We start from the raw sequence: 13343 nt of genomic DNA, 5'->3' as shown, positions 1-13343 counted from the left end.
ATTGCAATCGCAATTTTATTGTGGGAAAAAAAATCGCAATTAGATTATTTTTGCTAATCGTTGAGCCCTTGCCCTGACTCTGCCCTAAAGGTGTGGACTGTATTATTTTTTTCAACAGATGATTTTCCCATGTTTCTGCTATTATGCAAGGATATCTGGATCACGACCTGGGTTAAGTCAATCCTCTCTCCTGCCCTAAGGTAGGCTAACTTGCCATTACATGCATTACTTGAGCCTCAATATTTGACTTAAACATGCCCAGAAGTTCTGCACAGGACTGTATGTATTTCTATTTTCTTAATTTTTGTTATCACTGAATATTGAAATCTTTGTGTTCTTCTTCCATATCAGTCTGACCGCACTAAAGAATAGGAAATACTGAATGGAAAGAATGAATAACAACAGAAAACTAGAAGTTCACTATTTCTTTTACTGCTGACTATTGTTAATGCAGAATTGATAACATCAAAAGACAGCAAATAGAATAAATACAAAGAAAGATTATTCATTGTTAATAATGACAAGGAAATTGATAAAGTAACATATCTAATTGCGGGCATATTTCATCAAAGTGTTAAAAAAAAATCAGCAAGTTAGTCCCACCAGAGGCTAAAAACTCTAATGTTGGATATGCACACAGAATCAAACAGAGCCTTCTGACCAAACGTTGCTATCACTGCTATCAAAAAATTAAAATGGTTAACTGTGATTTATCTAAAAATTTTGTTAGTTAAATTATAATCAATCTTCCCTTTTTATATTTCACTATTTTGAATTTAAACTGTTATTGGTTTTTTTTTGGACTTTTTTTACTCTCTTAAACCAAGGACAATTGACTTCCTGTTTAGATAGAGATCCGCTTTTATTTTGAAAGTCAAGGACCTTAACTAAACCACCGAAAAAAGGAACTTGTAATGGATTGAAAAGGAAATAGAGCTCAAGAGCGCCGCACACTTTTTCAGCGGCTCTGGTTCCAGGAGTAAAAATCCTTATTCCAACACTTTTAATGCATGAACCAAGCTAAAAAAGCTACCTGAATCCTCATAGAACTTTTGATTTGATTAAAAAAGAAAAAAAATCCCATTTTAAAATGGAGAAAAAGGTAAAGGTACAACACTGTGTACACATTTCTTTATGAGGACGAAGGAACTACACCTTCCAAAATCCATTGCAAATTCATTTTTTTTCATTGTTAATGGTAGTTTTTCAAACTTTCAAACCATTCATGCAGCTTTTTCTAGTTTTTATATTTTTAATGATAAAATTGTGGTGTTTTGTAGGCTGCATATGTATTGCTTCACACTAAGGCGGCATAAACCTTCATCATCATCAGTCACCGTTTATGGTCCTGTGAGACTTCACTGTGACATGCTAGGCTTGTGATTACTGTAGCATACTGTCACCATTGTTTCACAGACTCTTGGGAAGCCTAGCTTGGTTAATTATGACAGTATGACCAATAATCAAATCTGCTATGGGGAAACCAAAGGTATTTTAACTTCCAGAACCACACAGTTGAGCTCTAAAGGCTTATGGGAAAGGTAAAATGGTAAATATTTGATATCACAAGGTTGCAGATGACTTTTGACTTGTCCACTGAGCTTTCTGTGAGCCTTTAAAAGTGATGTATGACATAAAGGAGCGGTGACTTCTTTTACATCACTGTGGCTCCATGAAGATGCTGCAGTGACTTTACCAAAGTGTGTGATGAATCACAACAAAAAAGGCACTAATTATGGACTTTAATTAATCCCAATTAATGCATTAACAATACCAGGCGCTAAACAATTATCAGAGATGCCATCAGGCATTTGGAAAATTATTGGTATCAGCGTTTTATTTAACAGATTGCTGGTAAAAGTGACAATAATGCTTAAATAATAGTAATATTGCTTTGAGGTGTGCTGGAGCTTAAATTTAAGATCAAACATCAAAACTTCTTAAAGGCAACCCCTTCAGATTGATTTAGACCACGACAAAACAACTGTTCAATTTCAGAGTTTCAACCAGGAGGAAAAAAAACAAGGCAGAGCCAAAAATTAAAATGTTTCCATTATCACCACTAACACAGTCATCCTTTCTTTAAACTTGTTTTTAAATAAGAAAAGTGTAAAAAAGATTTCTAGTTCACTACTACAGCTATTCAACTGACAGATATGCACTTCTGGTTGATTAAAAAAATGAAAAAAATATTTCTATTTTGATATCTATTCCCCATTTCTTACCCTTAATTCTCTCAAATTTCAAACAGCTTGTCTGCCATTTGAAAGAGCGCCTACATGCAAAGAACTGAAGCTTTGAGTTGAAAACACTAAGATATACCATTAATCTTGTTTTAAGTGTTTTGACATTAAATTTACAATTAAAATTCCACGTATGAATCCAAATGTTCAGTTTTATCTCAAAATAATACAAGAAAGTAAAAGACCCAATCAGCGTAACTAAGCTTTGACTGAGTGATATCGGTTCTCCATCGGTTAATAGAACAGAAATTAATGTAAAACACCGTTTGAGCCGTTAATGTTACAAATAACACTTCAAACAGACAGACTCCAGAGTTTTCCTTTTAATTAAAAAACTGCATGTCGGTCAAAGTTTATCGACTTACCTTTGAGAATATTTCACAGATGAAAACTACACAAGGAGCTTAACGTCATGATGTTTCCCGTGTCTCTAAAATTCGTAAAAAATATCCAAACTGAAGAGGGAAAACGGGGAATTTCTGCCTTTACTGAAGAATTTCATCTCAGCTCACAGGGAAAGTCAGTGACGGATGGATTCAAGGGGCGTGGCTTACGCTAAACACGTCCAATCAAATTTTACTTCGTCTGTTCTCTGTGTTTGATCGACGGAATGGGTCAGCCAATCAGGGGAAGGAGCGCCGTTTTATGGATGGAGGGCGGTTAGTAACAATTTGTCGGAAGTGACGTCCCACGTGTGCAGCATGGACCAATGGTGTATGAAATTTACGACAACGACACAGGAAGTAAGAGAAGCAAGGCTTCAAATTAAAAAGGGAAAAATCGATCATGTTAATTGTATGGTTAAAAATAAAATGTACATCTGCGGAAAATTGGTCATGCTTACATCTATGGATATTTCATCTCTACATATTTGGACTGAACAAAAAATATACAGGAGGTTATTTCCAAATAAATGTAATGCCTTTATGTTGGCATATGTACACGAGTTAAAGTTTTAAACAATCATGAAAAAATCCTGATTTTATTACACCTAAGTCTTATGTGCCTCTGTGAGGTATTCAACTGCTGTAAAAAAGAAAGTGCAGTGTAGGGAGAAAAAGAAAGGCTAAAGTGGTTTCTGTGTGATTTGTAAATATCATCAGCATGGAATGAACATGAGGCCCAATGACCTTTAACCTTTAACCTCAACAACGCATTTAATCAGACAGGACATGAGTGCAAATTTCAAATAAATTTCCTCTTTAGATATTGCATTCAGTAGCAAGGGATGGACATGAAGGCCTAAGGGTCTTGATCTTTGACTCCAACCTCCAAAACTGAGAGATCCTCACTGAGTCAAAGCGGATAATTTTGCAAAAGTTGAAGAACATTTCTGAAAGTGTGAGGCATTGTGTTCACAAGAATGTCCTGGATGAGTGGATGGATAAACAACAACATTCTCCAAAACTGTGAGACTGATTTGAAGTGCATTAAATATACTTACATCACATAATACATAGAATCTTCAACTTTATCTTCTTGCACGATGTTTGTCCTGAATCCAAAATAAGTCTTATTTTGCACACTGAGGGAAACCGATGGGTAGCTTGACTTTCATTTGACTAGAAAATGGTCTGAAAGTGTTACTGTACACATCAGGCCTCCATCTAGTAGGTTAAATGTGCATATGCTGGGTGATAAAGCAAAACTTATTTTCAATAAACAAGTTTTCTTATCTACAATAAATCCAAGTTAAATAAAACTGTAATTTATAAAAGCCATGTTATATATGGTTTTCCTTTTTAAAATCTTAATTTCTTCAAATAAATTGCGTTTTCTTTTGATACTATGGGCAATAAATTAGGTATTATATCAAGTATCACATACTTTAGTGGTATATTAATACTTTTACTCTAAATATGAACAGCTGTAATGAAAGATTTACCCCTGACAATGAAAAGTTTATTTCTCTTTTTGATTCTGATGTGATGTATGGATGATATCAGTGTAACGGGGTAAAAAAAAAGACTAATAGCAAATCTACCACAAGTAATTAATTATTATTATTATTATTATTTTTACCATGCAATACATAAAAAGGAAATCTTTTCATAAAATTCTCATACGGATTTTCTTTTGTTGTTTTGCCTTGTCTTTGGAGTTGCTTTTATTCTGAAAGTACTAACCGGAAATCAAAGTGTGCTATGCTGCAACTTACCATCCGTTCTGTTAGCCTCCAGCTGAAGCAGGGAAAACACATGCTGAACGGAGGTGAATGTTACTTTTATTAAACTTCACGCTTTTTTGAGCTGTTCTGCTCCCCGTGAGAGCTCTGTTATGTTTGCTGAATTATTTCTGTCAGTGTCTTTGTCACATTTCAACTGTGAACGTAGAGCCAGTGTCAGACAGCTAGCATAAGTTGGCTAACATAGACGTTGGTACTTTTGGAGACTGTTAGCAAGGACAGAAACTGTTAAAAGTGAGCCTAAAGTCACCCACTCTATTATACTTTAGCCCTAGAGGAGGTTCATTGATTCTTTCAAAGTGCGATGTGATTTTTTCATTCAAAAGGAACACTACAAACTGATTTACATTCAGTTTGACAGATGTTGTTGCCTGAAAACCCCCAGGTTGTTTCCCAACAATCTGAGATACAATTGAAAATGTATAACAGTAATTCTAATTGAACTGTTATCCCTCTCACACAGGGAAGAGTCATGGTGGTGAAGAAGAAAACAGCCAAAGTGGAGGCTGTGGTTTTGGATGACCAGAAACTACACCTGCTGATAGGTAAAGTATTGAATCCACAGATGAGCAAACTAACCACGAGAAACAGAAGAATTAACAGGTTTATTGAATCCTGCTGATGCTCATGGAAAGATATAAAATCGATTTTGCACCATGTGTGTCTGAAACTTTAGGGTTCATGAACTACAGAATGTAACAAGATGGTGTTTTGTTTTCCATATCCCCAAGTTTAAAAATGTTTGTCCTCTTTCTCCTCCTCCCCCTCCATCATTCATCTACTATGGAGGTCATGAAAGAAAATGTAACCCTTCTCTTTCAGAATTAATGATTACGTGAGTTTGGATACCAGCTGCCATTTTTGTTAGTTTTTAAATAACGAGTTGGCTGTGGATCAGTGGTAGGGTCAGTCACCTCCCAGACTGGAGGCTGGGGGTTCGGTCCCTACCTGCAGCAGCCACTTGTGTCCTTGAGCATGACGCTTAACCTCAAATTGCTCCCACTGCTGCACTGCTGCTTCAGTGGCATATGGATGTGAATACTTCTGAAATTTTTTTAGAGTGAGCTTCATGTGTGAACACAAACAATCAAATTGTTTGCTTTGACTTTAGCAGGACTTTTATTGCCAAGTTGAGCAAATGTAAGAACACAACAGGAGATGTTAAAGAAAGTGAACATGTGGAGTAATGGTGTTAATGTGCTTTTACCAGTGTGACCTCTGTGCATGTAATGAAACTGATTCATTGTGTTTTCTGTTCACTAGTGTGCTCTTCTCTGCTCTTTTGACTTTCTGACAATTACTTGTTGCAGGGGCAGTTCCTGCTGTAAAACTACAGCTTTTATTATGTTTTAGTTTAGGTTTATTCATTGTCATCTCATTGCTGCTTCGTAATAAATCTTCTGCCGTGTTGTGTTGTCTCCCAGCATCTCTCTCTGTGGATGGTGGAGAAGATGAAGTCCGTCAGGTTGCCAGAACCCTCCAGTCATGCTTGGAGATGACAGATCCTGTGCAGCAGATTCAGCTGGTTAAAAAGGTCAGTTCTGGAAAATGGCAAGTTATAATACAAAGTTATTTAGATATTTTGTATTAATAATTTTGTACTCCTTTGTGCAACAGGCAGGGAGCCAGCTGGAGGCTCTGAGTGAAGGAAAGCATGATGAAGCTCTGCTGGAGGCCTGTTTGCACACTTTATCAGTGGTCTACACCTCTCTGCAGGCCAAAAACCCCCTACGGCGAGCCATAGCCAGGTACCTGTGTCAGTCTTCTTTTCACGTTTATTTGATTATTTTTGTGTACAGTAAAATTCAGTCCTGCAGTTACTTATATTGTGCTAGAAAAAATCTGGATTGTAATTTTAAAGTTTAAAGTCATTTCAAAGAAAACTCCCAACACCCTGTCCATTATTGGTATTTATTTGCCACGTTTCAGTCAAGACCTTTATTAGGCAAACCTGAAAAAGTTATATAAACCTCTTAAAAGTCATATTTTATATTGTAAGAAGTCTTAAACTAGCTTAGGCATTAGGTGCATTATATGATTGTTATCATTTTCTCTCTATTTTCCAGAACTTGTCTATTTCACTGCATTTATTGCAGCTTTCAAGCAGGATATTATGTTAGTAGCAAGGACAGTGAAAAGGAGAAAGGGACATTTAGCTTCAAGTTGGAAGTTACTGGGAGTAGTTAGGAGAAGAAAACATATACAGAAAAAGCTTTTAAGCTTGGGACAGTTATTATAGTTAACAAAAACTAACTAAATAACTAAAACTAAAATGTAAAAATCAGTTTAGTTAACTGAAACTAAATAAAAACTAAGCTTTACAAAAATGAAAACTAACTGAAACTTAATTCTGTGCTGTCAAAAGTAACTAAACTAAACTAAAATTAGAGACAAAGTCACCTTAGTTTTGTCTTTGACAGCAGCAGACTGACTGACATGGACATCCATGCCTGGAGAGTGTAAAATCTTTGAGTCTTGAGTTGTATGCAAACATAAAAATTGAATAAATAAAGAGAAAGTGAAGAGCCCCTTTGGGTCTCGCCCTTAACAATTTCCCCATATTGCCAATAATACTAAAAACTAACACTAAAACTAATAAAAAATTAACTTAAAAAAAGCATTTTTGCAAAATAAAAACTAAACTAAACTAATGAACGAGAAGAAAAAAAAACTAAACAGAACTAACAAAGGTGAAGAAAAAATAATAAAAACTAAACTGAAATTTAACATAAAAGTAAAAACAAAATAAAAATAAAAACTAATGAAAAATCCAAAACTATCAGAACCGTGCTTGGGACAAATATAATCACAACAACAGAAGAATAACCAGTCATAAGTATAAATATAATGCTATACATTTGAAAGTAACAAAATGCAAATCCAAATATCCAAATCAGGGCTATTTGTTATTTTTCTGCTTATTACTTTTTGGAGGAAAAAATGCTTCATTTATGATTCAAGATATTCTATATCATCAGTCTGCATGTGAGATCTAATGTGGGACAACATTTACAGCTCATCTCCATTTAAGAGTACATATGACATAACAGAGACACAAATATGATTAAATAAAATAAAGTTAACTCTTGAGAGTGTAGAAAAATAAGTGTATCAGAAAATATGTCGAAATATACAGGGCAAGTATTACACACATGGTGTTATTGCACTTACTGAATTTTAAAATTCAGTTTACGTATTATTCATTGTTTCATTTGCAACCTCTGTTCCTTATAAAACTGTGATGCACTCTGCTGTGCCTAAAGTCTCTGTGAATTACACAAGAAACAATACAAAAGACAACGACAAAGGAAGGTAAGTCTTATTCAGGGCAAACACTTGACTTATTTAAGGAGTTTAGTTTACAGTTAGAAGTGTCTTTATTCCTTCTTTTTTCCAAGTTCAGCCACTGATCAGTAACATATCTCTGTGTTTCCTCAGTGCGTTGGGATCAGTACCAGCCTGGCTACATGAGCGCACTGCGAACAGTTTGTGTGCAAGTTTGTCTGACTGTCTGTCCAACCCAACACCAGACCGACACCCTCACATCGTTGACACCATCACTGCCTGTCTGGACGGCTTCATAATTGGTGCGCCACTGACCATTTTCCTGCAGATTTGTCCATTTTAAACACATGAAATGCCAAGCTGATACTCCTATCATGATAATGAAGTTTTCTTCTGAACTCTGCAGGGGAAAAATGCATCAACAAACTGCTGCCTGAAGGTATGTGTGAAACTCTGGTTTTTAAAAATAGGATGTTCAAAGCTGATAGATTTTTACAGAGACCTGTTGTCGATGTGTCCTCCTCCTCTGCAGTGTTGCAGTTTCTTCACAAAGGATTGAATGAATACCTTCAACAGAACAGGTGTGTAAACATTATCTGTGTTGCGTTTTTTCTCATTTCTCTTTTTCAGACAAGCATGAGGTATAACCATTTGAGTTTCGCAAAAGAAATAAGTTTAAACTGATCAGAATTTTTGTTTATTTTCACTTATTGAAGCATCTTTAAACGTAAGATATCTACGGAAAGTCAAGCTCACAGGTAATGCAACTGAAGAAGCTATCAGTACTGACAAATATCAGAAATGACAGTACTAAACTTGGAGATTTTTTGGCTTAATTAATAATTCTGTGAATGTTTATCTTAAATAGATTCAAAAAGGATCGTGCAATAATAAATCTCCTGTGTCCAGATTATAGCTGGATCTTTGGTGCCTATGCCTTGTGCCATTGTTTTACACTATATCTAACAGAATAATGTAAACGACTAATGTACACCCTGATGAAAAATTTCACATTATTGTACCTTAAAGTGTGAGCCCTTAGCTTTTATTTGTACTGAACAAAGTTCTAATGTTTCATGTTTTTATGTGTATTATTTTTTGACTAGGGCTGAACGACTTGGGAAAATAATCTAATTGCCATTTTTTTTCTTCAATTTTGCAATATTTTGCAAATATTTTTGGGTCCCTCATGTTGTGTATTATTCAACAAACATAAGCATAAATTTTAACAAACACAATATTGGAAAAAATATCTAATTGGTATTTTGGCTCATATAGTAAATTTAATATCTATTGCTATACTGAAGGGATAATAATTTTTAAAGCTGTTCTCGTTTTGATTAAGACAATCATATACACAAACAGGAAGAGTAGGATTTTAGTAAACTATTCTGATATGAAGGCACTTGTATGTATGCATAATGTGTAGAGCATGAAATCTCTGCTGCAAAAAAAGGTGTTGGTGTTTTGACACATTTCAGGAAAAAAAGTATTGCACTGTCTGGGATTTGAAAATAGCAGCAGGCCATATTGTTATTTAATCTAATTGTGATTAATTGCCCAGCTCTATTTTAGACATGATTGTGCATAAAAAAAAATCAGAGTAACCTCCTGCTAAATGTAATTTTTTAAAGAGCGAGTTTTGTCTTGGTATTGCACATTTAAAGGTGCAATGTTTAAAACTGTAAAAATGATAAATTACCACATCTGGTGGTAGAATTAAAAAATGGGGGTTATTTTATTTGCTTTCTTCCGTGGTACTGTAGAAATATGCAAGATGCAAAAAATCAATTTGGACCACTCCCTATGTATGAAGAAAAGGCCCACTCTAAGTTAATGAAAAATTAAAAAAATTATAAATTCAGGTGATTCAACACTAATTTAAGTAGGCATATCTGTTTATATTATGTCACATTTTTATCAGGTTGGTTCTGTTAGATGCTACTAGGCTAAAAATTACACACTGCACCTTAAAGATGAATGTATCTTATTCTTAGCTTAAGTCTAGTGCATCACAGTGTCTGTTATAAGATATGGCTAAAACTGTTTGCTTTTACACTGACAAAAGGACTTGGTCTGAAAGGGTCCCGTGGTGAAAAAATGAGGGAAGCTGGCGATGATGTGTTTCATCTGTCTCTGTCGCCCCCTACTGTCCTATCAGTGGTCTAACAGGACGCCACATAGCCCAGGCTCAGCTCATGCAGTCTTGTCTGGCCGCTGTGAAGACATCCATGCTGGTGATCCAGAGATCTCAGGAGGGCATCAGTGCTGCCCTGCAGGCAGAACAGAGTCGGTGCACACTAGAACACATACTAGGCGATCTTCTGGGCTGCTACACTCACATCCTCACTGACGGTAGAAAACCATGCACACACGTGGAATATACTGTGATAGAGAGCAGATTACATCAATATATTTAAATTGGAATCTGTTATCAGTTGTATAATTTTCCTCTCACCTGTGTCCTCCTGTGTGTAGAGGAGTTCATCCAGTCAGTGCAGAGTACAGCCGGCATGGCTGTGGTGTTACTGATCAGATCTGTGATGGGCTGTGGAGATGAAGTCGCCTCTGTGGTGAGTGGAGAAAAAAATATTTAGGGATTTCAAAAACTATAATAACAGATTAAATTCTATTTTTGACAGTTAATGTATTCCTTCAACATGCAATCAAACAAATAAAGCATAACTTTATTTGTCACTCTGCCTCTGCTTCAAAAGAAGAAATGTCTATCTATGATAGGTCACATTCAAAGTTTAAATAAGGCATCTCAAAATCAGTCAAACTTTAATACATTATGTGATGAATAACCACAGTAATTTTCTGTTTATTTGATGAAATAGTTCTGTGTAAATTTGTCATTTGTTTACATGACAAGTTCCTGTAAAACCATAAATCGTAGTGCAACATAGAGCATATCATCCATCATTATACCACTTTTTCAGAGACACCAGGCTTCACTGACAAAATAGGAATTTTATCTCGCTTTGTAACTTTACTTAGAAAGTTGGTTCAACTTGCATATCGGGCTTAAATCATTCTGATTATGTTACCCCCATTACAGCCTGATTTACTACTGCAAGCTTTAGCAGTCTACTAGAGACATGCATTTTAAAGTTCAGTTACTTTCAGTTGTTTTGAGCCAAAAATACAACAACTGAGTCCGTGTTTTTATGTTTCAGGTGAGCAGCTTGTTGTTTGGCTCTGCTCAGGGTTTAGAATCTGCCCCTCAGTGGTTGAAGCTCAGGTGTGAGGGTCTTTGTGCCCACGGTCGACCTCCAGGTGTGTCTCTGTACCTGTGTCATGGAGCTCTGGCCATGTTAAGCTGGAAAGGCTCTCTACCAGGGCCGCAGTGGGAACATCTGCTGCTGCTGGTCCCCAACACACTGCTGGCTCTGGATGTCAGGTACGTCTGCAAATCTGATGATCTCCTCTGAACTCTCTAAAAGGCTCATCTGAGTCCTCGGTTAGCAGTTGTGTAAAAATTGCATCTTTGGTTATGGTGTACATCTTAAATTTTAAGTGTTAACTAGTTAACACTGAAAGAGTAGAACCAGATGAACCTACTCTATGACAAAATGGCACTACCTCCTCCTGTATCGGAGCAGATGCCATTATTTACAAAATGTACCATTTTTTTTCCTTCTCTTCAATTTTGATGTCTGCAAATAACAGCAGGAAGTGTGCTCATGTAGCAGTACACATTTTTTGGCCTGACTGAGGTTTTTCATAGTCTGTGTGCTGGAATGTAACCCAGCATTGCAGTGATATGCATCTTCATAACAGAACCAAATACAGCTGATTAAAGTGTGTTTCGTTACTTGATTATAATTTGCCAAACAAATTTGCAGCCATTGGCTTTGATTGTGGACAAAGCAGATTGCATAAAGACTACAACTTTGTACTCTTAGCATGAATTACCTCCGCCAAGGAGGTTATGTGATCGGGTGGGTTTGTTAGTTTATTCGTTAGTTTGTTTGTTAGCTTGTTAGCAACATAACTCAAAAAGTTTTGATGAAATTTTCAGGAAATGTCATAAATGGCATAAGGAAGAACTGATTAGATTTTGGGAGTGATCCGGATCACGTCTGGATCCAGGATCTTTTTTTTTGAGCTGAGCTGCCTTGGCGGAAGTCTGCGCTCTCCAAGTGCTTTTGTAGTTTAACTCTGCTAAAGCTCAGTTATTTCAGCTATAATGCATAATCTAAAAATTCTTGACAATATAAGTCTCTGCTGTTATGTTGCTTAAATGCTTTTATTATGAAACAGTCACATCAGAAAAAGCGGTGTTTTAAGCGGCAGCTTAAGACAACTCTGAAAGGGGGAATAGACCCTTAGACTGCAACACCCAAAATAGAAATTTCTCAGCGAAAAATTCCCTACCCTGAAATGTTGGCTATCACTACCAGAAGATAAATTGTCACTGAACTTAGCCAGTAAATTCCTAGATTAAATTTGTGCCAGTGGTGACAAGACAAAACACTAAAACTAGAGACACAAACGGTGTTTCCGTTGCAGTTTTTTGCAAAGTAAAAGCAATATTTCTTAAAGGTGACATATTTTACCCCTTTTTCCTTTTAAGTATGTCATTTTGGGACACCTTTAGAATAGTTATTTATGATGTGCAGCTCAAAAAACTCCTCACTTACACTGGCGATAGGAAAACTCCTATTTTCAGCAGATCTCGCCTACTGCTGAAAACGCTCCGTTTCAGTCCTGTCTCTTTAAGACTCAGAGATGTCCGTGACCTTACCGTTCTCTGATTGGCCAGCTTGGTCAAAGCTTCCTGGGGCCTGAACAATGGGCCGAACTGTTTTCTGGGCCCATTGATCACGGAGTTTTGCTTAGTTTATTCATTGGGCTTTTAATCAGCACAAGTCAAGACTTAGTAATGTAAAGGTACACGTTTCACGGCATCGTTTTGGGTAAAAGGGCGGATAGTTATGAAAACAACTGATGACAAAGTTTAGCACACATTAGCTTCCCACTGACCCATGGCTCGTTTTAAAGTAATGTTATAAAGTGACTTACAGCTTGTGGCTCTAAGCCTCCCTGGGCGATCTTTACAGAGGGAACAGCTCCATGTTTTAGCAGCAGATTAGGGGCAGATCTAGCATCTTACTGTCCTTTATTGACGAAACAATCGTCAGTGAAGTGACGAGCGCAGAGAAAAAAGTTCGCAGGCGGTCAGCTCGATGAGACAAACAATTCCCACTGCTTTCTGCTGCTTTTGTCCTTCGGGAGCGCATACAGAGTAGATTTATCGTCACAACTAAAACAAAAAAAACACGAATAAGTTTAGAAGACATGCTGACCGGAATAAATCTACATGAGAGCAAGATTTCAAACAACAGCAGCAGCGGTGTATACAGCGCTGGGGAGGGGGCGTGGCTGAGAACGAGCTGCCGGGAGGGCAGGTCTGAGAGCCTCCTGTGGGAGGAGGGGAGGGGAGTCATCTGCTCAGAGCCGTCCAATGGGGAAGCCGGAAAACGAGCTGACGTCAGCTCGTATCAAGTCTCCCAACGAGCTGTTCAGACAGGCCGGTAATCTCGTTTGTGGGGTTTATGGAAAGATGCGTGTCTCTTGATAAAATGAAATCGGTATGGTTTAGAAAGGATCCTCAACATTGTAAC

At 36.8% G+C, this 13343-nt stretch overlaps 2 protein-coding genes across 3 annotated transcripts in view; one reads left to right on the top strand and one right to left on the bottom strand.

Annotated features, from left to right (window-relative positions):
- plekhh2 (pleckstrin homology domain containing, family H (with MyTH4 domain) member 2) overlaps positions 1-2724 on the bottom strand; it is a 54071-nt gene extending 51347 nt beyond the window's left edge. The window contains exon 1 of the mRNA XM_041789895.1: positions 2609-2724. The gene's annotated coding sequence lies outside the window, so the exon portion shown is untranslated. The remainder of the gene's footprint in view (positions 1-2608) is intronic.
- A 1666-nt stretch (positions 2725-4390) lies between these two features.
- Positions 4391-13343, top strand: part of thada (THADA armadillo repeat containing) — a 200325-nt gene continuing 191372 nt past the window's right edge. For both annotated transcript variants that reach the window (XM_041789514.1, XM_041789513.1), the window contains exons 1-10: positions 4391-4454; positions 4892-4973; positions 5853-5962; positions 6046-6176; positions 7867-8015; positions 8120-8152; positions 8246-8294; positions 9875-10068; positions 10192-10286; positions 10893-11116. In XM_041789514.1, coding sequence (XP_041645448.1) covers positions 4901-4973; positions 5853-5962; positions 6046-6176; positions 7867-8015; positions 8120-8152; positions 8246-8294; positions 9875-10068; positions 10192-10286; positions 10893-11116 — 1058 coding nt within the window. In that variant the 5' untranslated portion in view covers positions 4391-4454; positions 4892-4900. The remainder of the gene's footprint in view (positions 4455-4891; positions 4974-5852; positions 5963-6045; positions 6177-7866; positions 8016-8119; positions 8153-8245; positions 8295-9874; positions 10069-10191; positions 10287-10892; positions 11117-13343) is intronic.

Source organism: Cheilinus undulatus, linkage group 6 (genome assembly GCF_018320785.1).
Source record: "Cheilinus undulatus linkage group 6, ASM1832078v1, whole genome shotgun sequence".
In the NCBI taxonomy this organism is placed as follows: Eukaryota; Metazoa; Chordata; class Actinopteri; order Labriformes; family Labridae; genus Cheilinus; species Cheilinus undulatus.
The sequence above is the reverse complement of the archived record's forward strand: the minus strand, read 5'-3'. Positions and strand labels throughout refer to the sequence as shown.